At 44.0% G+C, this 27,400-nt stretch overlaps 1 protein-coding gene across 2 annotated transcripts in view; it reads right to left on the bottom strand.

Moving 5' to 3' along the window:
• The window catches only part of itga11a (integrin, alpha 11a), a 215,769-nt gene that overhangs the window by 13,896 nt on the left and 174,473 nt on the right, over positions 1 to 27,400 (bottom strand). For both annotated transcript variants that reach the window (XM_063066150.1, XM_063066151.1), the window contains 5 exons: positions 25,097 to 25,186; positions 24,402 to 24,492; positions 10,669 to 10,779; positions 4,558 to 4,662; positions 3,723 to 3,836 (listed from right to left, as the gene is read on the bottom strand). In XM_063066150.1, coding sequence (XP_062922220.1) covers positions 3,723 to 3,836; positions 4,558 to 4,662; positions 10,669 to 10,779; positions 24,402 to 24,492; positions 25,097 to 25,186 — 511 coding nt within the window. The remainder of the gene's footprint in view (positions 1 to 3,722; positions 3,837 to 4,557; positions 4,663 to 10,668; positions 10,780 to 24,401; positions 24,493 to 25,096; positions 25,187 to 27,400) is intronic.

Raw genomic sequence — 27,400 nt, 5'->3', positions numbered from 1 at the left:
ATGAGGATGCTAAACAAGATAAGTGTCCATGGTATTACAAGAAAGGTACTAGCATTTATTTACTTTTGAAATGCAGTACAGAATAGGTCCTACTGGACTTTTGAGGCATGATGCCCAGCAACCCCTGATTTAGCCATAGCCTAATCATGGGGCAATTTATAATGACCAGGTATCCTACCAACCGGTACATCTTTGGACTATGGGAGAACACTGGAACACCCAGAGGAAATCTGTGCGGTCACAGGGGGAACGTACAAACTCCTTATGGACAGTTGTACATTCAGAGATGCTTTTCTGCACGCCACTGTTGTAACGTGTGGTTATTTGAGTTACGTTGCTTTCTTGTCAGATTTTTTGTCTGACCATTCTCCCCTGACCTCTCTCATTAACAAGGAGATTTTTTTGCCCACAGAACTACCGCTCACCTTTTTTCCCCCTCACCATTCTCAGTAAACTCTAGAGCATGCTGTGCATGGAAGTCCCAGGAGATCAGTAGGTTCTGAAATACTCAAACTACCCCTTCTGGCACCAACAATCATTTCATAGTCAAAGTCACTTAGACCACATTTCTTCCCCAGTCTGATGTTTGGTCTGAACAACAACTGAGCCTCTTGACCATGGCTGCATGCTTTTGTGCATTGAGTTGCTGCCACATGATTGGCTAATTAGAAATGTATATTAACAAGCGGGTGTAGAGGTGTACCTAATACAGTGACCACTGAGCGTAAATGCAAATTCTTCTTCATGCTCTTCCCTTCAGATGGGCGAAGAGAAACGAGTAACAGAGAAGACTGCTGACATTCACACAGAGGACAGAAGTAAATTGGAAGTAAAGACAAGTCAAAGAATTTTTTTAAATGCACACTTTCCCTTTAAATAAATACCTCCATCAATTTAAGGGATCTACTATTTTGAAAGCCAACTATTTCAGATGGCCTCTTAAAATAATCTCTAACATTTATTGTTTGAAAAGTTGTCAATGTAACAGTCTCGTCCAGAGGAGGAAATGAGAAACTCATATTGAATCGATTTGATAAGTTCCAACCTTTCAGACTTCGTGTCACAGCCGTATCTGAAGATCAGCATTTTTACCCACAGCTTTAAGGATGATTGCAAGCCTGTGGCTTTTTCGTGATCTTTTCCCCCCTCTCTTGGAAACTATTAATACATGGTTTTCAGTAAAAAAATGTTGTCTTACTTAGGCTGAAGCAAGACTAAGGAATCTGGAATTTAAATGAAATCCAGATATCACTTACCCTTCTGAAATTATCCTGATGGAATATTGTGAAATCCCATTGACTTAGTGTTTTGTAATTCAGAGAGGTGTGCATTCAGGTGGTTATGAGGTCAGCTGGCAGCTGGGGGGCAGCACTCGCACCCTGGGGTCTGAAGGTCCTGGGTGCAAGTCACATTGCTGAGTCTTGGGTCGGTAACCTAAGATTGCAATGCTGAGGGAGTGCTGTATTGTCGCAGTGCGTAGATTTGTACAGCTCAGGAAGAGGCCCCTCAGCCCATCATGTCTGTGCTGAACATAATGCCTAACCACTTCTGTCAACATCTGATCCACACTCCCCCATTCCCTGTATATTTATGCGTCCGTCTAAAATCTTCTTGCAGCCAATATTTTTTTCTGCTTCTGCTATCAGCTCTGTCTGTACTTTCTGGGCATCCACCAGTCTCTGTATCATCATCATCATCATCAGGTGCCATGCCCAGTTTGAGCTTGGCATGGCCCACACACTCCTGTTTCGGGTCAAGTGGATCAATTCATTGGTATTCATTTCCAGTTCTCTGGCTGCTGTCTCCATCATCATTTGTCTTTGTCTTCCTCTTGCTTTCTTCCCTTCAATCTTTCCCATAATTACCATGCATTCTAACTCCTCTTTCCTAATCACATGTCCAATGAAGTTACATTGCCTTTTCATGATCTCATACATTTATTCCTCTTTTTGTGTTTGCTCTGTTCATGACATCCTTGTTAGTTACTCGTTTCCTCCATGATATTCTTTGCATCCTCCTCAAAAACCATATATCTGCTGCTTCAGTTCTTTTCCTCATGTTTCTAGATATTGTCCAACAATCTGAGCCATATAACATAACTGGATAAACATAACATTTCAGTACTCTGAGGCGGGTTGTCATGTCTAGTTTAGTATTGGTCATTATACTTGTCAAACCGGTTGCCGTTTAGAGTCATACCCAGGACCCACTCTCTGTATAAGGTTAAAAAAAAACTTACCCACACATCTTTAAACTGCCCCCTTGCACCCTAAAGCTATTGATCCAGTATTCAACATTTCTTCACTCGGAGAATGATTCTGGCTCTCTACCCCATCTATGCCCCTTATAATTTTATAAACATTTAAAGGGTCTCCCCTCAGCCTCTGACACTCCAGAACAAACAATCCAAGTTGCCCAACCTCTCACTACAGCTAATACTCTCTAATCCTGGTAAACCTCTTGTGGACCCACTGCACAGCCTCCACAACCTCTCTGTAATGGGATAACCACAAACAGTAGTGTGGTGGTTAGTGTGATGTTATTACAGCTCGGGGGGGTCGGATTTTGGTGTTCAATTCTGGTGTCCTCTGTAAGGAGTTTCTACATTCCTCCCTGGTTTCCTCCAGGTGCTCCAGTTTCTTCCCACAGTCCAAAGACGGTTTTAGTAGATTAATTGGTCTTTGTAAGTTATCCTGTGATTAGGCTAGGATGAAACCGGGGTTTGTTGGCAGTGCAGCTCAAAGTACCAGAAGGGCCTATTCTGCACTATGTCTCAATAAATATCTATCAATGGATAGAACAGGCAGTCTGCATCAGATGGACAACAAAAGTCACGTCTCTGAAAATCTTGTTTTATGGTGAATGAGGCATCATAAAACTGTGGCCATTGTTATATTATAGGAACACCAGAAGCTCCCAAAAACACTAATATGATCGCGATGCGATGCGCAAGATGCTGGAGGAACTCAATAGGTCAGGCAGCGTCTGTGAAGGGAAATGGGCAGTCGACGTTTCTGGCCTGAGCCAGATGAAGAATCTCGACTGTCCATTTCCATTCACAGATCCTGTCTGATCCACTGAGTTCCTCCAGCATCTTGAGTGCTCCTCCAGATTCCAGCATCTGTTGTCTCTTGTGTCTCCAGTGTAGTCACAGTAATTGTTTTACTGAAACAGATTCAGATTTACTTATCACAACACAAACATACAGTGAAAATGCATTGTTTGTGTTTAAAACCAACAGGCCCAGGGATGAGCTGAGGCCAGCCTGCAAGTGTTGGCATACATTCTGGCGCCAACATAGGATGCCCACAATGTTTAGCAGAACAACACAAACAACAACAACAGAACAAACCCCTTTCCCACCCACCCACATGGACAGGTTTTGACCAAGACTCCAGGATAGCCCCTCCATTCCTCCCCAGAATAGTGCCATGGGAGTTACACCTTGCCAAAGGTTTGTTTAAGTATCTTATTTAAATGCTGACAGTGTAGCACTCCCTCAGAACTACACCAAGGTTGTCAGCCTACTCTCATATTCAAATCTCCAAGTTAGGCTTGAACCCCCATCTCTCCAAACCAGCAACAACACTTCTGCCTGAGCCTAGTGGGGGAGAGTGAAATCGCCAGTCAGATTCTCCCAACCCAAGAGACTACGGTCAAGCAATTCCCACTAATACAAGGTGACGCGTCGGCTGGTAGCCCGTTTCTCCAGATGCACTTACGCTCATGAGAGAATCAGTCAAGAGTCTTCCTGAAAGTTGAATGGTGTACTCTTCATTAGTTTTAAAATTCTTCACTTCACACATGAGGAGAGCGCAGTTAGCATTGCTTGCATTCTGTTGGACAGAAAGCATTGAAAGTTAAAAAAAAAATAGTGTTTGGTGAAACTGAGGAGCAAATTGCAACGATGACGTGTCATTGATTTGAAATCAGCATCAGGTTTATTAACACTGACATAAATGATGGAATTTTTTGTTTTTCCAGCAGCAGTACAGTGCAAAGTCAAAGTGTTGGAGAATGTGGGGAGATTTGATACTAGTGTACTAAATTATGCGGGGTATAGATAGGATAAATGTAAGCAGGTTTTTCTCTGCTGAGGTTGGGTGAGACTAGAACTAGAGGTCATAGGTCAAGAGTGAAAGGTGAAACATTTAAGGGGAACATGAGGGGGAACTTCTTCACTCAGAAGGTGGTACGAATATGGAAGGAGCTACCAGTGGAAGTGGTGGATGCAGGGTTGATTGTAACATTTAAGAGATGTTTGGGTAAGTACATGGATGGGAAGGGTATGGAGGACTATGGTTCAGGAGGGACAATGGGACCAGGCAGAACAACAGTTTAGCATGGGACTGGAAGGGCCTGTTTCTATGGTGTTGTGTTCTATGATTCTAAAATAAACTCTGCGTAGGAAATAACGCATGGAAGGACTAGGAAGGAAATAATGTACAGAGTATTTCACTTAATAAATAGATGAAAGTCTGACTGAGATGAAAGGACCTGACTACAAAATGCTTCACATTAAAGTTTGGATTTCATGAAACAGTAAGCCTTCCTTACCAGCATCTCAACGTGCCTCAGGTCCTCTGCGAAAGCTTTTCGTCCAGGGAGCTGCCAGTATTGGGCTTCTGAATGACTGGTCACGAGGCACTGGATCCCATCTCCCTGCAGCATAAAGGAAGGTGCGCGTCAAGCAATTGGCATCAACACACAGTCAGGGGAGTGTCGGCACCAGCACAGATCAAAGGGCCTGTTTCATGAGATGGCTGCACCTCATAAGGATGCCATGTCCATGCTGAGGTCATGCAGGCTTTTTGTAAACAGACAACACAGCTATGTAACTCTATTCATCTAACACTTTATTTTCACCATGACATTTTCACTACATTACGGGTTCTGAAGAAATGGCATTTATCAGCATGGTAGCATAACAGTTCGCACAATCACTTTACCCCACCGGCAATCACCAATCAGGGTTCGATTCCTGCCACTGTCTGTAAGGAGTTTGTACGTTCTCCTTGTGACCATGTCAGTTTTCTCCGGGTGCTCTGATTTCCTCCCACATTCCAAAGCCATATGGGTTAGGGTTAATGAGTTGTGGGTATGCTCATTGGTGCTGGATGCACATGAATACCTGCAGGTAGCCATTAGACCATCAGACATATGAGCAGAATTAGGCCACTTGGCCGATCGAACCTGCTCTGCCATTCCATCACGCCTTCTCCTTGCAACCTTTGACTCCCTGAATAATCAAGAATCTTTCATATTTTGCTTTAGATACGCTCAGTGACTTGGCCTCCACAGCCATCTGTGGCAATGAATTCCACAGATTCATCACCCTCTGGCTAAAGAAATTACCCCTCATTTCTGTTCTAAATGGACATCCCTCTATTCTGTGGCTGTGCCCTCTGGTTCTCAACTCGTTCACTATGGGAAGCGTCCTCTCCACATCCACTCTGTCTTGGCCTTTCAATGTACAATAGGTTTCAATGAGATCCCTCCCTCATTCTTCTAAACTCCACTGAGTATAGGTCCAGAGCCATCAAACGCTCCTCATACATTAAGCATTTTATTCATAGAATCATTCTTGTGAATCTCCTCTGGACGCTTTCCAATGCTAGCACATCTTTTCTTAGATAAGAGGCCCCAAACCACTCACAATACTCTGAGTGTGGTTTGACCAATGCCTTATAAACCCTGAGCATCACATCCTTGCTCTTATATTCTAATTGTCTTGAAATGAATGCTAACATTGCATTTGGCTTCCTTACCACTGACTCAACCTGCAAATTAACCTTTAGGGAATCCTGTACAAGGACTCCCAAGTCACTATGCACCTCAGATATTTGAATTTTCTCTCCATTTAAAAAATAGTCTTCCTTCTACCAAAGTGTGTGCCATACACTTCCCTACACTATATTCCATCTGCCATTTCTTTGCCCATTCTCCCAATCTACCCAAGTCCTTCTGCAGACTTACTTCCTCCTCGACACTACCTGCCACTCCATCCACCTTTGTATTGTCTGCAAACTTGGCCATAATGCTATCAATTCCTTCATCCAAATTATTAACCTATAACGTGAAAAGAAGTGGTCCCAATACCAGCCTCTGTGGAATACCACTTGTCACCAGCAGCCAACCAGAGTAGATTAGATTAGATTATGAGGACACACAGTCCTCTTTTATTGTCATTTAGTAATGCATGCTTTAAGAGGACTGTGTGTCCTCATAATCTAATCTAATCTATTCTGGCTGGCTGCTAGTGACAAGTGGTAATAGGCCCTGTTTACTCCAACTCTGTCTCCTGCCAGTCAGCCAATCTTCTATTTATGCCAGTGATTTTCCTATATCTTGTTAAGCAGCCTCATGTGTAGCAGCTTGTCTGAAGATTTAAGTAAACAACATCCACTGACTCTCCTTTGTCTACCTGCCTGTTATTTCCTCAAAGAATACCAACAGGTTTGTCCCTTCAGGGAACAATGCTGACTTTGGCCTACTTTATATTGTGTCTCCAGGTACCCAGAAACCTCAGCCTTAAGAATGGACTCCAACCACTGAAGTCAGATGAATTGGCCTATAATTTCCTTTTTTCTGCCTCTCTCCCTTCTTAAAAAGTGGAGTATCACTTGCAATTTTCCAGTCCTCCAAAACTATTCCAGAATCTAGTGATTCTTGAAAGATCATTACTAATGCCTCCATAATCTCTTCAGCTGCCTCCTTCAGAACCCTGGGGTGTAGTCTATATGGTCCAGGTGACTTATCTACATTCAGATCTTTCAGCTTCCCAAGCAACTTCACCTTAATAGTAGCAACTACACTCACTTCAAGCCGGCTGGTAGCGTAGTGGCATTAGTGCTGGACTTCAGAGCAAAGGCTCCCGAGCTCGAATCCAGCCGGCCCCCTTGCACGCTTTACATCCGTCTGGGTTGAGCGTCGAGCTAGCAACTCGGCCTCGTAAAAATAAGAAAGCCTGCTAAAAAAAAACGCCATCATAACGGCGTCCCGATGACTCCACTCGGAGTTAAGGGCTGAGATAAAAAAAAACAGCCCCTAACACTCTCAAATTTCTGGCATACTGCTAATGTCTTCCACAGTGAAGAATGATGCAAAATACGTTTTAAGTCTGTCTGCCATTTCTTTGTCGTCTCCCCCCTCCTCCGATTACTACCTTTCCAGTGTCATTTTCCAGCAGTCCAATATCTATTCTTGCCTCTCTTTAACTCTTTATATATCTGGAAAAACTTTTGGTATCCTCTTTGATATTATTGGCTATATGTCATCTTTTATATTATATGTCATCTTTTCTCTCATTATTTTTTAGTTGCTTTCTGTTGGTTTTCAAAAGTTTCCCAATCTTGTAACTTCCCATTAATTTTTGCTATATCATTTGCCCTCTCTTTTGCTTCTATGCTGCTTTTGACTTCCTTTGTCAGACATAGCTGCCTCATGCTTCCTTTAGAATACTCCTTTATCTTTGGGATGTATCTACCCTGCATCTTCAAATTGCCTCCAGAAACTCCAGCCACTGCTGTTCTGCTGCCATCCCTGCTAGTCAATTTTGACCAGCTTCTCTCTCATGCCTCTGTAATTCACTTTACTCCATTGTAATGCTGATACATCTGACTTTTATCTTTTCCCTCTCAAACTACAGGGTGAATACCATTATACTATGATCACTGGCTCCTAAGAGATCTTTTACCTTAAGGTCTGTAATCAAATCTGATTCATTACGCAGCACCCAGTCCTGAATTGCCTTTCCTCTAGTGGGCTCAACCACAAACTACCCTAAAAATCCATCTCTTATACATTCTACAAATTCCCTCTTTTGGGATCCAGCACCACCTTGATTTTCCCATCGATGTTCCAATGGGCCTCTCCGATGATTGATATCTGTAATCTGGCAAGTAGGGGACCATGCACAATTCTGATTTGATGGAGACGAACGTGAGAGTACAGAGGAATGTCTGAAAAACTTCTGAAATGCCCGCTTCGCTGCCGCTGCTACTGTGTGGTAACCGGAATCTCCGAAGCAGAAGGCCCCGAAATCCTCGGCTTTGTTTGTTTCAGCAGCCGGGGCTAGGTCGAAGGCGCTCGGCAGAAGATGGCGCTCGGGAGGCTGTATTGGAGGGGCTGTTCGGAGGCTCGAAGTTTTCAGATGGATGGTCTCGGTGTCGGCTGTGGTCGGCTGCTTCCAAGACATCGGCAAGTTGACGGTGCCTGGAGGTTTATGGCAGGGAGTTTCTCCCTTTTGCTGCCACTATTGAGGACTCGGGAGTCGATCGACTCGGGGAATTTGAGATTTTATTTACCACGCCCATGGTCTGTTCTTCATCAAATTATGGTATTGCTTTGCACTACTGTAACTATATGTTATAATTATGTGGTTCTGTCAGTGTTAGTCTTTGGTTTGTCCTGTTTTCTGTGATATCACTCCGGAGAAACATTGTATCATTTCTTAATGCATTTATACATTTCTAAATGACAATAAAAGAGGACTGAGTGTTCTCATAATCTAATCTAATCTAATTTATATGTGACAAATAAAGCCTATCTTTAAAAAAGTAAAACCCTGCACCTGAATAACTGTCAGTAGCTGAAGCAGTATTGTGATCTTCTTATTGGTGATGCTCGGGAAGGGATCTGAGTAGTTTTGTGCCATGGACGTTTGTCCATTGTCAGTTGCATTGAGAGATTCCCACACAGCCATTCCAATTCGCCATTCTGGGCAGAATCTGAACTCAAAGCCCAGAGGTACAAACTAACCAATTTGAGCAGTTCAGTGCCCTGCTACATATTCAGATTCACAAGCTAGTTCCTGTGGCTTGCACAATCTATCCACAGACTAATCCAACCAGACAAGGGGCTGGGAAGACTCCTTGTTAGAGTACCAGAGGCAGCATGGTAGCTTCATGGTTAGCTGAACACTTTACAGAGTATGATTCCTGCCACTGTCTTTAAGGAGAAATACACACAATGTGCCGGTGGAACTCAGCAGGTGAGGCTGCATCTATTGATGGGTATAAACAGTTGACGTTTCAGGCCAAGGGCTGCCAGTCCTGATGAAGGGGCCCGGTCCGAAATGTCGACTGTTTATTCCCATCCACAGGTGCTGCCTGACCTGCTGAGTTCCTCCAGCACATTGTGTGTATTGCTCCACATTTCCAGCATCTGCAGTGCCTCTTGTGTCTAATGTCTGTGAGGAGTTTGTATTTTCTCCCCACATGGGTTTCCTCTGGGTGCTCTGGTTTCCTCCCAAATTCCAAAGACATATGACTAGGGTTAGTGAGTTTTGGGCATACTATGTTGACACTGGAAGTGTGGTGACTCAGCACATTCTTTGCTGATTTGATTTGATGCAAACGATGCATTTCACTGTATGTTTTGATATACAGGTGATAAATAAAGCTGTAGCCAACAACTAGTGATACCGCGGTGTTATGGATCTGAAGAGAGGATGGGATTGGTAGAGTCTGATGGCACTTTGACCTTGGAAAGTACATCAGTGAATTGATCTCTTCTGGAAAAAGAACACCAGCTTGACAAGAAAAAGACAAAAATTCCAAATGTTTTTAAATTTGAGATTAGAATACAGATTCTTATGTGGGGGAAAAGGCAGATAACTAAGGAAAGTATTTCTTTGTATGAAGTGAGAATTATAACTTTCAGTGATAAAAATCAAGATTCTTCCCTGGAAAGGGAAAGTTCCAAACAGAGTCAGTCCTATGGAGGATGCTGCTAACATGGACCTTTCAGGAAGGAGGACTGGCTTCTGTGCTGTAAATAAATATTATCTTTATTTGTCACATCTGTATCAAAACATACAGTGAAATGTCTTGGACATTTCTTTTGTGATCACAAAACCCGGTTGGACATTGGTTGCTGTTGGCCTGCATCCCTTGCGTGGTGGTGAAACAACAGCGAGGCAGCAGTATTGCCTCGGTTGTAGCTAGGATAGGCCTCGGTCCTCAGGCTTATGTTTTAGTGTGGCGTCCAGGCTCGGTTAGGGGTGGCCTCTCCCATCGATGCTGCCCTCCAGTGTTGGATTGGTGGAATTACAGGATGGACTGCTGGGAACCATCAATTTGCAGGACTGGTCGCTCAGGGACTTGGACTAAAAATGTGTTTTTTTTTGTGTGACTATGTTCTTTTTCCCCCCCTTTCATCATTATTTTGGATGCGCGTGTACGTTTTTGCACCTTTGGCCCCAGAGCAACACTGTCTCATTTTGGCTGCATCCAAGTGTGGTTTGAATGACAATTAAACTTTATTTGCTTTGAAATATAACATGTGTTGGGAACGTACACGTTTCACCACGCAAGTTTCGTCACACCTTTGGCACCAACATAGCATGCCCGTAACTTAATGACCCGGACTGTACATCTTCAGAATATGGGAGGAAACAGGAGCACCTGGATGATACCCACATGGTCACACAAAGGATGTATAAACTCCTTACGGACAGCAATGGGAACTGAACTCCGAACTCACTCCCTCCAGGAGAGAATCGCCTCTCTCTGAAGTGGATTCTTTAACTCCCAGGAATCCCTCCATTTCACTCCAGTCCTCCCACCATTTACAACCTCCCAACCACACATCAACAATGTTGCTAATGTGTTCCTGCCAGCTCACACATCCTAGACAATCTCCCGGTGTCCCCAGGCTTGTACTCACCAGAATGGTGGAGTTGTTCAGGATCAGGAGACGGTTGTTACCTTTGGTTGCCGTGGGAATGGTCACCCTGATCACCAGGTGTCTAATGGTGAATTGGCCCAGATTCTGGAGCTGAAATGTAATTGACATAGGAACGTGAGAACCAATAGGAAGACAGAGAGATCAATTTGCCCCACCCCCATCCACAGACCATAAGGCACATGAGCAGAAATAGGTCATTCAGCTAGTCAAGTCTGCTCCACCATTTGATTATGGCTGATCGTTTATAAGAGATACAGCACGGTAATAAGCTCTTTTGGTCCAATGAGCTTGCAGTACACAATTACACCCATGTGACGAATAAACAGGTACATCTTTGGAATGTGGGAGGAAGCTGGAGCACCTGGAAGAAACCCACGCCATTATGGGGGAGAACGTACAAACGGGCCACTGGCGCGGTAATAGTGGTACGCTAACTGCTACACTACCGGGCTGTCCCCAAGGTGAGAGGGATTTATCTTCCCTTTCAAACTCTTTCTCCTACCTTCTCCCTGTAACTTTTGGCACCCTTACTAATCAAGAACCTATCAATCTCCTCCTTAAATATACCCAATGGCTTGTTCTCCACAGCTGTCTGTGGCAATGAATTCCACGGATTCACACCCTCTGGCTGAAGAAATTCCTTCCCATCTTAGTCCTAAAGGGACATCTTAGAATGATCTCAGGGAAGATTAAAAGGTTGGCACAACACTCTGGGCCAAAGGGCCTGTACTGCTCTACGCTTCTGCTCCACTTTCTAAATAATAATTATAACAAATCCCTGTGTAAGAAGCAACACTTGAAAAGTAAATGACAGGTTATACAGCTCTTTGAGGATGTGATAAGCCCCGTGTCACATCAGCTGGACCCTCAGAGCAGTCGTGGGACAGTGCAGCACAGCACGTTTAGAAATGTCCTCTCTCAGGCAAGATGTTAAACCAAAGCTCACAGGATCTCACAGTACTTGGAGCAGGTTTGGAAGGCTATGTGACTGTGGTAGTGAATAGCGAGGAGCTGGTAAGGATGTAGTCAAAGATAAACGATTTGTCACATGTGCATTGAAATACACAGTGAAATGTGTCTTTTACGTCAAGTCAAATCTGTGAGGAACGAACTGGAGGCAGCCCACAATGACTCCACACTTCTGGCACCAATATAACATGTCCACAACTCACTAACTCTAACCCGTACGCCTTTGGAATGTGGGAGGAAACTGGAACACCCGGAGAATACCCACGCAATTATGGGGAGACTGTACAAACTCCTTAAGGGCAGAGGCAAGAATTGAACCCTGTCGGTGAAAGCTGGTATTGTAAAGCGATACACTAACCATTTGACTACCATGCCGTACTGTACTGAACGGAAGAATTCAGTCCTTTCTTTTTGAAGAACAGCGGGGAAGGGCGGTAAATTGGCTAATACATATCCCTGAGCCAATATCGAAGCAGCTTGTCTTTTCACTGCCAAACTGTGTGAAACTGACTGTTGTATTATACTGGCACAAAAGTGACAGCACTTCCAAGTAAGTTAATTGGCTGTAAGTAATTTTGGGACATCCTGAGATCATGAGGGTTCCTGTGATGTGAGTAACACACACAAAATGCTGGAGAAACTGAGCGGATCAGGCAACATCTATGGAGAAGAATAAAAGGGCAATGTTTCGGACCAAGACCCTCCATCAGGACTGGAAAGAAGACAGAAGAAGGTGGTGGGAGGAGAGGGGAAAGAATACAAGCTGGTAGATGATAGGTGAGACGAGTTGAGGGGCAAGGTGGGTGGGTGCAGGAGGGAGGATGATGCAAGAAGCTGGGAAGTGATAGGTGGAAAAGATGTAAAGGGCTGAGAAAGAACCAATTTTGTAGGAGAGGAGAGTGGACCATGAGAGAAAGGGAAGGAGGATAGGCACCAGAGGGCAGTGATAGACAGTTGAAGGGAAGAGAATGGGTAAGAGGGGAGCTGGAATGGGGAATGGAGAAAGAGAGAAGTGGGGGTGGGCAGAAAATTACTGGAAGTTAGAGAATTCAATGTTCACACCATCAGGTTGGAGGCTAAGCAGACAGAATATGAGGTATTACCTTCCAACTTGAGAGTAGCCACATCATGGCAGTAGAGGAGACCATGGATTGACATTTTGGAATGAGAATGGGGATTGGTATTAAAATGGGTTGCAACGGGAAATCCCACCTATTGTGATTGACAGAGCGAAGGTGCTTGATGAAACTACCCTCCCTATCTATGTTGGGTCTCACTAACGTAGAGGAGGCTGTAGCGGGAGCACTGGATACAAGAGATGGCCCTGACAGACTTGCAGGTAAAGTGTTGCCTTAACTGGAAGGACTGCTAACTGCGACCCTGAATCGCGGTGAGCGAGGAGGTGTGGAGGCAGGTCTAGCACTTGTCTCGCTTGCAGGGGTAGGTGCCAGCGGGTGGGGGGAGATCATTGGGGAAGGACGAATGGACAAGGAAGTGAGGGTACATTAGCATTCAGATCTTCAGCAGTTGCAGAGATGCACAGTGATTGTGGAGCCCTGGATTCTAGTACAGTGGTTTCCAACCTTTCTTATGCCGTGGACCAATACCATTGAGCAAGGTATACCATGGACTCCAGGTTGGGAACTCCTGCTCATGGTTTGTACGTGACACACTTTGTCTGAGAATAATCTTCTGAGTTTCTGGAGTTCACAAACAGCAATAGGGTTAAATTCACTGAATACCATTTGTGCTACCAATACCTGCAGATGCAAAATACATTATGTTATTTAATACATAAAGAAATCTGTTATCATAATTACTGAAATACATTGATTTTAAAGTGTTTAAAATTCTTAGATGAAATATGACTTCTGATCTAAGTACAGTGATTAATCATTGCAAGCTGCAGGCTCCAAAATCCATTCTGATCCCTACAGTCCCTCAATACAATGTTTCTATCAAAGCACCTCCACGGCCTCTGCCAACATTTCCAAGCCAGTTCCTTGGGAATATACTGTGGAAATTCCATCCAAATTTTTCATAATACATTGCTCGAATTCCTGGACGGGGATGATCAGTTGGAAATGTTGTACCAGTCTGTCTTCATTTCCACTTGAACTGTTCAGGAGACAGTGCCAGGATCCTCACACAGGGAATATGGCTGGAAATTCCTCATAAATCCTTGGGGTGTCACTGTCCCAGATCATGGTTTTGCAGAACCTGGCGTCCAGCACTCCTCTGGACCTCCTGACCCTACACTCCTACTCATTCCATTAAGGAGTAAGGTGACACACATGTGCCATTCCTGAGAATATTTATGTTGCATGTGAATAATGACTGCAAGATGTTGACCCTGCAGTTGTTCTGAATTTTAGCAGGATGTTCTGATCCTGGACGCGAGTTAAGAAGGCCAGAAAACCCCCACCCCCAATCCCCACACCCCAAGGTCACTGTGGCCAGTGCTCTGTGCAAGTCCAGAATTGAGGCCCAAAGGTCAAACCCTGTGAAGCCCAGAGGGCAAAGATGAAGGTCAAGTTCAAGTGCATGGCAGGTACAGAGGTAGAAGTCTGAATATTGTTAGAGGCCCAAAGATGTCACGTGGGTGTGAAGGAGTCACAAGCCTGGGTCACCAGCGTTGGAGATCTGTGCAAATCGGAAGTCGAGTTCCAGAGATCCAATTGGTAATCAGCGAATGCTGGGGTGAAGTCTGGAGTTGGAGGCTTGATGCCTACAAGTTTGAGAATCTAAGTACAAGAACTGGAGTCCTGGAGATGGCTTGTCCTGGAATTTGAGGCCAGTGTGTGTGCGTGAGTAGGTGGGAGGAAGGAAAGGGGCTTGAATTGCTGTTGTTGACTTGTCTTATTGTTGTTGATGTTCTTCTGAATATTGTGGGCATGGTACTGTTGGAGCCGGAATGTGAGACAACACGTGTGAGCTGCCCCAGCTCATCATTGGGTGCACTGTTTGCTAAAGCAAATAGCACATTTCACTGTATTTTTTGATGTACATACATGTGATAAATAAATCTGAATTTAATTGGTCATGTTAGGAAAGCATTCTAATCTGCCCATTCTCTTCCAGACACACTGCGCCACTGTTGTGTATTTAATACTTCAGTAATATTTGAGTAATACTGTAAATATACTGTATTGTTTAACTAAGCATTCTTTGTTTACATAGTTAATTATTGGTTGTATGTAGAAGTACGTGAATTGCATGTATCATTACGTCACCACGTCATATGTGCGTGCCTCACTAAAATGATAAAACAAAACGTACATGAGTTATTTCTGGGCTCCATTATTTTCCTTTCAATTAACTTCTGGATTTACAAACCATAACAGTAGCAAGGAGGAAGTTTAAAGTGAAGATGAAATGACTACCTACCTACCAAGCATAGCACATTTTTTTCTTTGCAAAAGGAAAGAGAAGCGTTCAAGTTAAAAAAAAAGTGTAGCACTTTTTTTTACTTCAGAAGGGGAGAAAGAGATGTTCAAGATAAAAAAGGCAGAAAATGGATGACATTTACAGGTTTATAAACAGTGAGTACTGGGCAATGATAATAATAATAATAATTGTAAATTAAAAAAACAGAAATGGCTGACTGCATCAGAAAGGTAGATACATTCGATTGCACAACAGATAAGTGGATGATGTATACTGAGCAAATTGAGCAGTATTTTAATGCAAATGGAATTGCCAATGAAAAGCGAGTACCAGTTTTGCTAAGTGCAATAGGTGAAAAAGCATATAGTTTGCTTAGAAGTTTGACTGCTCCAACCAAACCAGCTGAACTGAGCTTTGCTGATATCGTGAAAATAATGCAGGAGCATTTAGATCCAAAACCATTGTTGATTGCAGAATGCTTTAGGTACCAAAAGCAGAATCAAAAGGAAGGGGAGTCCATTTCAGCGTATGTGGCTGAATTGAAGAGATTGTCTGAGCATTGCCAGTTCAGTGATGGGCACTGAAAGAACATTTAGATTGTGGAATCTGCAAGAAGGCATTCAAAAACAGCTCCAAATTGAAGCATAACTCACATTTCAAAGAGCAATTGAAATTGCTGTATCAACGGAAATATTAGCCAGACTTACAATTGAGTTGCAGTCAGGAATGAAAGTAAGCGTGAACAAAATTGTAATGTCTAAACAGAAACCAGCCCGGCCTGGCCATACGCATTGTGTTACTGTTGTGGAAGGGGCTCACATACAACAGTCCAATGCATGTTTAATGGTGACATTTGCAGAAAATGCAACAAAGTAGGACACATACAAAGAGCATGTAAGGCAGGCAAAAATAAATGGGTTGCACAGGCAGGAGAAAAAGATAAAAAGTTAAGCTGGGGTTTCAAAAGAGCACTAATCTGCATACTGTTTGTGAACATTCAGATAATGGTTTTTCTGAGAGTTAATGAGAGTCGCACAGTGTTGAAATTTGCAATGTGAAAACTAACAATAGACAAGCAATGTGGCTTACACTAGAAGTGAACGATGAATTAATTAAAACAGAATTGGATACTCGTTCAGCTGTTCCAGTCTTTCCACAAAATGAGTTTGAATGGCTCTTCAACGATACTGAACTGAAGCCTGCAGATATCTAACTAAGATCTTACACTGGAGAAAAAATAACTCCCATGAGAATGACATTCATAACTGTGAAATACATCAACCAACAAGCCACATTGGTCTTGTATGTGGTAAAAACAGTAGGGCCAGCATTGTGGGGCCATGATTGGCTGGAACAACTTCAATTTGATTGAAGGTCCATCCACCATTTGCATACCACATCCCCTGCAACAGAGTCAACTGAAAGTGAATTAGAAAGGTACTGGATGATGCTAGAACACTGGAAAACTCAAACATTTCAAGGGTAAAATACTATTAAATGAAAATGCCATTCCTAAGTTTTACAAAGCCATATATCATATATCATCTGTGATAAAGTAGCCAGTGAACTAGATCGTATGAGGATTGAATGAATTCTTTCCAAATTTGGCTGGAGTCCATGGTCAATGCCAGTGATCCCAGTAGCAAAGCAGAATAGGTCTGTCAGGATCTGTGGTGATTTTAAGGTCATTATCAACCCAATACTGAAAATAGATCAATACACTCTGCTCAGGATAAAGGAGATCTTTGCAAATCTTTCTGGAGGGAAACATTTCAGCAAAGTGGACTTAGCTAAGGCTTACCTACAGATGGAGAATGAAGAAGAGTCCAAAGTGTTTCTCACCATAAACACTCAGAGAGGGCTTTATTGCTGTTATAGGCTTATTTTTGGAGTAACATCTGCATCTGTACTGTGGCAGAGAGTTATGGAGCAGATGTGGCAAGGCTGCCCAGGCACTGTGTTCCCCAGATGACATCATTGTCACCAGTGAGGATGACAAGAGTTATCTCCAAAATCTCAAGATGGCATTAAAAAGATTAGAAGATTATTGGCTCAGAACACAGCACAACAAGTGTGACTTCTTTAAACCAGGCATCACTTACTGCGGTCACACCATTGATGCACACGCTTTACACAAATTAGCTGAGAAAATTCAAGAAGTGGTGGATGCCCCAAGGCCAAAGGACTTGTCATAGTTGCGTCCTTTCTAGGATTTGTTAACTACTATAACAGGTTCCTCCCAAAATTGGCTGCTGTGCTCCACCCATTATTGTAGATCAGGAACGAATGGCAATGGACATAGCAGAGTGAGGTGAAGGAAATGGTGACACCAGACACTGTACTCACACATTATAATCCGCATTGTCCGTTGAAGCTTGCCTGTGACATCTCACCTTATGGTATAGGTGCAGTCATGACATGTTATGAGTGATAGGAGTGAATGCCCTATAGCCTTTGCATCACATTCCCTTACCGCTGTAGGGAAAAATTACACACAGATTGACAGAGAGGCCTTGAGTCTGGTTTGGAGTGTAAAATGTTTTAACCAGTACTTGTATGGGAGAGGCTTTACTCTCATTACTGATTATTAATCACTGGTGTCCATTTTCAATCCACAGAAGCATGTCCCTCGAAAAGCAGCAGCACGAATGCAGAGCCGGGCTCTTTTTCTAATTTCACAATCACGAGATCAAATTCAAGAGAATGACCAGTCATGAAAATGCTGAGGGATTGTCCTGTTTATCCTTGGAAAAGGAAATAGCTGAACTATTTACAAAAGAGGACACTTCTCTTGACGTATTCTCCCTAATGCAAATCAAAAGTCTCCCTATTACAGCAGAAAGGAAGGAGAAAAGACCCCACACTGTCTCAGGTATACACGGCAACACAAAATGGCTGGAATGTGCAGCAGAATTTCCAGTTCCCCACTTTTTACCAATGCCTGGATGAACTTGCCTAATGTGGGGATTGAGAGTTGTTCTACCATTCAAGCTGGGAGCTAAAGTGTTGGAGGAGCTAGACGTTGGTCATCTAGGAATGGTCAAAGTAAAAGCATTGGCTCCAAGCATTCTCCAGTGGCCTGGGATAGATCAGTAGATCGAGCAGCTTGCCAGGCACCGTTTGGGATGCCAACATATCCAGAAGAAAAGTGTCCAGAGCCGTTAGGACCACTTCCTGCAGCCCCAGAGCCAACTCCCACACCACCGCAGAGGATGCCCCAGAGCCCAAGACTAATTCACAGCCACAAGTCTCTCCTGCCAAATAGAGTGAAAGATGTTATCCCACAAGAGTAAGAAATCCTCCACAGTGAATAAATCGTTAGGCCTGAATGGGACAATTAAAAAATTAGTATGCTGTATAGTAGTAGTATTATACAGTCGAGATGCATTCCATATTGAGTTGGAGTGTGTAGCTAAGCAGGGAGGAGTGTTGTGAATTTAACATTTCAGTAATATTGTAAATATATTGTTTGATTAAGCATTCTTTGTTTACATAATTCATGACGGGTTATATGTAAATGTACATGAATGGCATACGTCATTACATCACCACGTTATTTATGCACACCTCACTGAAGTAAAAAAATGAAATGTACATGAGTTATCCCTGGGGCTCTTGGGTTTTTCTTTCGATCAGTTTCTGGAGTTGTAAAACATAACGCCTACCAATCCTGCAGCGGCCAGTGTTGATATCGGAATTAGCAACAGGAATTGCTAGAAATACTGCGCATCAATGCATCAGCCTGGAGTGATAAGTCTATTTCTCTCCCTACAGATGCCGACTGACCTGCTGAGAATCTCCAGCATTTGACTTGAGCCTTCTAAGTAGCCATAGATAAGGAGCCCTGATGAAGGCTCCCAGCCCGAAACGTCAACTGTTTATTCCCCTCCACAGATGTTGCCTGTCTTGCCAAGTTCCTGCAGCTCCTCCCTGTGTTACTCCAGGTTTCCGGCACCTGCATTGTCTTGTGCCTCCATTCTGCTCCTGTTTTGTTTTTGGAACACTTCCCATTCTTTCAAACAAGATTCAGACGGTCGTATCAAAGAACACCTTCAGCAAATCCATTGCTCGTTAACACAAAGGATTCTGCAGATGCCGGATATTTAGAGAAACACACTCAATATGCTGGAGGAACTCAGCAGGTCAGGCAGCATCTTTGGAGGGGAACAAACAGCTTGACATTTCAGGCCGAGATCCTTCATCGGGATTGGAAAGGAAGGGGAAAGAAGCTGGAATAAGAAGATGGGTGGGGGAGGAGCACAAGCTGGCAGGTGATAGGTGAAACCAGGTGGGGGGGGGGATGATGTTAAAAGCTGGGAGTAGATAGGTGGAAGAGATAAAGGACAGAGGACAGTGGACCATGGGGGAATAGGAAGGAGGAGGAACACCACAGGAAAGTGATGCACGGGTGAGGAGAAGAGAAAGGGTAAGAAGGGAGCCAGAATGAGGAATTGAAAAAGAGAGAAGCAGGTGTTGGGGGGCGGGTGAGAAATTACCAGAAGTTAGAGAAATCGATGTTCGTATTGTCAGGTTGAAGGCTACCCAGACAGAACAGGAGATGTTGCTCCTCCAACCTGAGAGTGACCTCATTGTGCCACTACTCATTCCCCTGGAGGAGAGCAAGAGACCGTTCAGTTAGTTCCACTCCGCTGCCCAATGCCCTATCTCTAACAAGGGCTTCCTTTCAATGCAACTTCTCGTTTGACTCAAAATGAACTATGTTTAAACTCAGTGTGTTTCTCACATAACCTTTCCAGGATCTACAAGTTATGAAATTCCTTATCTATGTCTTTATGTTAATAATATAAAAAGGTGAATAATTCTGATAAGATTCTGTGAAGGCATTAGTGCTCTATCAGGTCAGAAAAATAGATCAGAATGCTATAGATTTTCAGTCAGAGTCTGATGTTTTTCCATTTTTGGCAGTTTGAAAGAATGCAATATATCTGGAGACATAATTTATTCAATGTGCAATGGAAATAGTTTAAAGATTGTGAATCTATCTGAAGATATTGCAGGGTCTGTAATATGTAGACATTTTCCATGGTACGTGTGTGTACCACATATCTGTGTGAGTGCACGTGTTCGAAGTTCAAAGTAACTTTATTATAAAAAGTTTATATATGCCGCCATATACTACAACCCTGAGGTTCACTTTCTCGTGGACATATTCAATGTCCATAATAGAATAATAACCATAATAGAATCAATGGAAGATCGCACCAACTAGGGCACTCAACCAATGTGCAAAAGACAACAAACTGTTCAAATACAAAAAGAAAGAAATAATAATAATGAATAAATAAGCAATAAATCTCAGGAATATGAGATCAAGTTCTTGAAAGTGAGTCCATAGGTTGTGGGAACATTTTTAAAGTTATCCCCATTGGTTCAAGAGCCTGATGGTTGTGTTATATTCAAACAGGCCCTTCAGCGGACCAAGGAGCTCATTTAAGATAATCCTGTTTGATCCCACATCCCTCTAAATCTTCCCCATCCATGTACCTGTCTAAATATCTTTTAAACTTTGTAATTGTACCTGCCTCAACCACTTTGTCTGATAGCTCATTCCATATATGGACTACCCTCTGAGTGAAAAAGTTGACCCTCCTCACTCACTTCCCTCTAAGCTCTTGACTTCTTAAACCTCAGAAATAAAAACATTCACTCTATCTATGCTCCTCATGATTTTATAACCTCTATAAGGTCACCTCTCAGTCTCCTACTCTCCAAGGAATGAAGTCCAATCCTGCCCAGCTCCTCCCTATAAGCGAGACGCTGAGTCCTGGCAACATTCCAGTAAATGGCCCTTTCCAAAAGGTTCCTTCTGAGAAGGGCTATAGGGCTACTAAAACAAAAAATTCATATCCAGGCAGTTAATCCGATCAATCATTCTAGTTAGTCCTCTTCACCTCCTCTATCTATTACCCATATCTGAACTGTACACTTTAAACCACTTTTTATGATAATTACAATGTAAATACATGCAAATATTTATATATTTATGCCCATTTTCCATTTCTGTACTTGAACCTGATTTTTATATGAATCTTTATTCTTTATAATAGTTGAATGTTGCTTTTTTGTTGTGTCACGCCAACACATCACAGCAAATTCCTAATACAGGTAAATGTATATGATGAATAAAGTTGATTCTTGATCCTTGAAATATCATTTTTATTAATGAAAGGCTGACGATAAGGAAGGCTGCAGTACAGACTGAACTGCTCGATTCTGAGGCAGCGAGAGCCTCTGACGATTGAAGACCTGATGAGGGATATGCAGAGCTATTATGCCAGCCCAGGTCCATTCAAACTGTTCCTGCTTGGCTGCTCATGACCTAAGTGGCTCCCGATCTTGCTCTGATACAGGAGAGGATTGGGTTATCGGATGAGCACTGTATGCAGACTCTACTCCAGTGTGAAAGGCCAGACCCATTCCGGTCGATCTAGAGTTACGTATGGACCACACAGGTAGGAGATAAGATTTCCTGACCCAGAAGGAGTTTGTGAACTTTTACACTTCTGCAACTATCATTCAGTTCTGTTGATGTTTTTAGCAATGCCAAGCTTTTATCACCAATGAACTAACAATTATTTAAAGAGTTCCTGAAATTCTCAGAATGGTAGCATTTAGACTAATGCTTCCTGATGGCATGAACATCGACTTCTCTAACTTCCGCTAATGCCCCACCTCCCCCTCGTACCCCATCTGTTACTTATTTTTATACACACATTCTTTCTCTCACTCTCCTTTTTTTCCCTCTGTCCCTCTGAATATACCTCTTGCCCATCCTCTGGGTCCCCCCCCCACCCCGTCTTTCTTCCCGGACCTCCTGTCCCATGATCCTCTCGTATTCCCTTCGCCAATCACCTGTCCAGCTCTTGGCTCTATCCCTCCCCCTCCTGTCTTCTCCTATCATTTTGGATCTCCCCCTCCCCCTCCCACTTTCAAATCTCTTACTAACTCTTCCTTCAGTTAGTCCTGACGAAGGGTCTTGGCCTGAAACGTCGACTGTACCTCTTCCTAGAGATGCTGCCTGGCCTGCTGCGTTCACCAGCAACTTTGATGTGTGTTGCTTCCTGGTTTATTGCTAGCTAGTAATTAAGTGATACAACCACGCTTAATGTTTCCACAGACTTCCCGTTAATATTTCTTCTTGGAAAGAGTTTTCTGCTTTAATTGTAAATAGACCCCTTAGATATTACTGAACTGAATCATATAATAGAAGTCCTGGAATTCTGGGCTGCTGATTAAACTGTGGTTTTGGCCAGGTCTGGTACATCTCCTCGCAGTCACTACTCAGCTGATACATGCCCAGGGTCAGTATGGAACAGAACAGGATTAATTACAATCTTGTGTTTGTCTATCATTCTCGTTACTCTTTTATAGGAAAGATGCATTCAGCTGGCAGTAATATTTATGAGAATATTGCCATGACTCAATGTTCTGAGTTATCCAGAGAGGCTGGATGGGGGGGGTGGGCGGTAGGGGAGCGTCGACTCAGACCATGAGAGGCCTGTGTCGGGCATTTTCATGCCTTACAAGGCGCAGATTGGAAGTCTGTGTGGGACGCCACCCCTCGCACAGACACTAGGGCAATGTGTGATTAAGTGCCTTGCTCAAGGGCACAAACACGCTGCCACAGCTGAGGCTCGAACTAGCGACCTTGAAATAACTAGACGAACGCCTTAACCACTTGGCCACGTGCCCTGTCTGGATAGGCTGGGACTTTATTCCTTGGAGCGCAGGAGTCTGAAGGGTGATCTCATTGAGGAGATTTGGATTCATTTATTTACCACATGTACATCAAAACACACAGTGAAATGCATTGTTTGCGTTAACAACCAACACAGCCAAAGGATGTGCCATGGTAGCATGGCGGTTAGCACAACGCTTTACAGTACCAGCGACCCGGGTTCAGTTTCCGCTACTGCCTGTTAAGGAGTCTGAACTTTCTCCATGTGACCACGTGGGTTTCCTTCGGGTCCTCCAGTTTCCTCCCACAGTCCAAAGACTTCGATTAATTGGCCATTGTAACTTGCCCCGTGGTTAGGCTAGGAATTCCGGGCAGCGTGGCCTCGGAGGGATGAAGGGCCTATTCCATGCTATATCTCAAGAGGCAGCCCGCTAGCGTCACCACACGTTCTGGTAGCAACAGAGCACGCCCACAATGTTGGGCAGAACAACAGAAACATCATCATCAACAACAGAACAGAAGCAAACAAGACAACAGCAAAGCAAGCCCCATCCTCCTTCCCCACCACCGACACACACACAAAAGCACACACACACACACACACACACACACACACAGTTCACACACAGTTTCCCAACCCCACGGTAGGCCACCTCAAAGCCTCCGACTTTCCCAATGGACTCGCAGACTCACAGACCCAGGGACTTTGGCCATCTGGCCCCAACTTCTGGACTTTCAATCGACCTTCGTACTTTGGTCTTTGGTATCAAACCCAGGGCTTGCTGATGAAGGGACCCCGAACTCCAAATTTGCTGATTTGTGTACCTGGGGGGGTCACTAGCTCTCATGCTTCTTGCCTGCACAGATCTCAGATCCTGGGACTTGCTGACCTGGGTAGACTTACTGATCTGATGGGGGGTGGGGTGTGGGGGCACTAACCCTCATCCTCACTGGACTTTGTCCACTGCACTTGCCGGCACATCAAATGTCCATGGATGCCCTTCGTCGCATGCCCACGTCACTGGCCTTCGAACGTGGACCATGGAGCTGAGGTCTAGACCCCGGCCTGACATGTGACTTCCTCACATCCCTGTCTCTGCACCCTAACTCCCTTAGCTGTTCCCAAAACCATCCCTACAAACATACAAAAAGAATCTAATTCTGAGCCATGACCTCGATGGAGACCACAGCTCGGTGTCAACTTGACCAGAGCAAATGAATGCTCTCGGGGAAAGGGAATAAAAAAACAGAAGGCATAGATTAAGGGTGGGAGGGAAAGATTTGTAAGGGACAACTTTCTCAGGCAGTGGGTGGCGTGTACATGAAATGAGCTGTGGATGAGGCAGGTGCAATAACAAAATTTAAGACACTTGGATAAGTATGTGGATTTAAATTAGAGGGATATGGGCAAATGGAATCAGCTTAATTAAGCATTTGGTCAGCATGGATGAATTGGGCCGAAGGGCCTGTTTCTGTGCTATATTATTCTATGACTGTGACTCTGTGATGCTCCAGGGTCATTAGGTAACTCCATGAAGAGCCTCTGGTACCGATTGAAGTGCTCTCCAGCAACAGCCCAGGTCTTCAGAGGAGTATGGGAAGAAAGTGTAGGAAAGACTCTCAGATGAAACATGTAAATAAATAGAATTGGACTTACTGTGAAGGAGAAGTTAAATGGGGGGTCGAAATCTCCGTTTTCCTGCAGATCTTCCACTGATTTCAAATCGTAGCGATCTGGACTGGATTTCCTGCCCCAACAAAATCAGTTCGTCAAATGGGCAAGAGAACAGAAGCTTCCCACAAAGTACAAACATGAGAGGTTCTGCAGATGCTGGAAGTCTTCAGCAACATGCACAAAATGCATGTTGAGAAACTCAGCAGGTCAGGCAGCTTCTATGGAGAGGAATAAACTGTCGACCTTTTGGGCCGAGGCCCTTTATCAGGACTGGAAATGATGCAGGAAGAAGCCAGAAAAAGGAGGTGGGGGGTGAGAGGGAAGGAGTACAAACTGGCAGGTGGTAGGGGAAGCCAGGCAAGGGGGAAGGTGGGAGGGTGGGGGAGAGGGGATGAAATAAGAAGCTGGGAGGTGATAGGTGGAAGAGGATTGAATGAAGTTTGAGTAATGTGTTTAATCAATATTCCAAAGTGCTCTGGGAAACATAAATCAGACAGAGATGGACGATGTGCGATGTTAGGAGTGGAAAGTAAAAAGGAGATGTGTGGAGGGAGTGGAGAGGTAGGGAGGTCAGACGGCTAGCCGTAGGTTATGTGGTGTATAATGAACGGGGGTTCGGGCAAGCTGACCTGCCTGACTGGAAAGTTCACAATGAAGGCAGGTTATACAAGAGATACCTGGTGAGAAGGATATCTGCTTCATATTGCACAGGAACGTAGAGATGGTAGGTGTTGTCGTGAAGAGTTTCTTCTGCTTCTTCACTGTCACTGAACAAGATTAAAATAGACATTATAAATTAGATAGGCATGGTGCAGTTAACATGGGTAGCCTACCCAGTGCAAGCTCGTGAACTGATCCCTCCTTTCAACGACTTGCAGCACTTGCTCAAACGTCGCGGACATGCTATGTTAGCGCCAGAATGTGCGCAGGCTGCCTGCGGCCCATGCTTGGGTGTGTTGGTTGTTAATGCAAATGACATGTTTGACTGTATGTTTTGATGTTCATATGATAAATAAATCTGAATCTGAGTAGAACTAATTGCTGAAAATCTATAGAAAACTCACAGGCAGGTGATTATTCATAAAGGAAAGCACGAAAAGCACGGCAGTGCCTCCACTTCCTGATGAGATTGAGACGACCGAGGCTCCATTCCAACCACATTCCACAGGACCACCACCGAGAGTGTCCTCCGCAAGACCCCGCAACGGATTGCAAGGACTGCTGAGAGAATTACTGGGGTCTCTTCTCCCCCACCCCCCGGCCCCCCCATCCAGGGCACACACCAGAAGTGTTGTGTTCGCAGAGCCCTGAGCATTGATAAGGGCCCCTCCCATGCGTCTCATAATCTCTGTGACCTGCTGCCGTCAGGCAGAGGGTACTGCAGTATAATAACAAGGACTGTTAGGTCGAGTAGTGGGCACGTGGCCAAGTGGTTAAGGCATTGGATTAGCGACCTGAAGGTTGTGAGTTTGAGCCCCAGCCGAGGGAACGTGTTGTGTCCTTGAGCAAGGCACTTAACCACACATTTCTCTGCGACGACACTGGTGCCAAGCTGTATGGGTCCTAATGCCCTTCCCTTGGACAACATCGGTGCCGTGGAGAGGGGAAACTTGCAGCATGGGCAACTGCTGGTCTTCCATACAACCTTGCCCAGGCCTGCGCCCTGGAGAGTGAAGACTTTCCAGGCGCAGATCCATGGTCTCGCAAGACTAACGGATGCCTTTAATTTAATTTAATTTAGGTTGGGTGGCAACTCCTTATCCCAGGCTGAGAGACTTCTGAACACCCTACAATCACTCAGTACACATTGTTTATAACAACGCTAGTGGCAGTATACTGTCATATATTTAACTATATAACACGTATGCACTTTATGTCAACTTGTACATCTACAGATTTTTTTTATTGTGTTAATATTATTTTATGTATGTGTTAAATGTTCTGTGCTTTGCATCTTGGTCCCAGGGGAACACTGTTTCGTTTAGCTGTATACATGTGTAAGGATGAATGACAATAAATTTGAACGTAAACTTGAACTACAAAAAAAAACAACTGAAATAGAAATTTAGACCTTAATCTAACACACAGCATAGCCAATGAAGCAGCCTTAGAAGTGTCATTGCTGTTGTCATTGTGAAACATGGAACGTGACTATCAACCTGTATAGCAAGCTCCCACAAGTGGCACTACACCAGTAACTTGGGCGCAGAACTCTGGAACTTTGCTGGAGGAGGAGTGCAGGTTCAGAGATGGTTAAGTGATGCTGATTGAGACATGAGCAAGGAGCCACTCCCCTCGTCACGTCTGAAGGAGCGGACGACACGAGAAAGGAGACAGGGCCTCTATCTAACAGCAAGCCACAGCACCGCCAACAAGACAGCGCTCCCACAACACTGCGCCAGTGTTCTCAATCCCATATCCAGCCTCCACAAAGGTGGAAGTGTCAAAGTCAAAGTAAATTTATTATCAACATACATATATGTTATTTTTTTTAGAGATACAGGACAGTGACAGGCCCTTCCAGCCCAATGTGTTGTGCTGCTCAATTACACCATTTAGACCGAGTAACCTACTAACCTGTACGTCTTTGTTATAGGGGAGGAAACCAGAGCCCCTGGAGACCCACGCGGTCACACGTATCAAAGTATGTATGTGTCACCAGACACTAATTGAGATTTACTTTCTTGTTGGTATTTACAGGAAATGAAGAAATACAATGGAATTTACAAAAAGCTATACACAAATAAAGACTGACAAATACCAAATGTGCAAAAGAAGACAAATTGTGCAAATAATAATGAAAAATAAAACCGGGGACATGAGTTGTGGAGATCTTGAAAATGAGTGTGTAGGTTGTGGAATCAGTTCACAGTTGGGATGAGTGAAGTTATCCATACTGGTTTGGGAGCCTGATGGCTGAACGGTATTAACTATTCCTAGACCTGGTGGTGTGGGGCCTAAAGCCTCCTGGCTGATGGTAG

This window comes from Mobula hypostoma, chromosome 13, assembly GCF_963921235.1.
Source record: "Mobula hypostoma chromosome 13, sMobHyp1.1, whole genome shotgun sequence".
Lineage (NCBI taxonomy): Eukaryota > Metazoa > Chordata > Chondrichthyes > Myliobatiformes > Myliobatidae > Mobula > Mobula hypostoma.
This window is presented reverse-complemented; position numbering and strand designations above follow the sequence as displayed.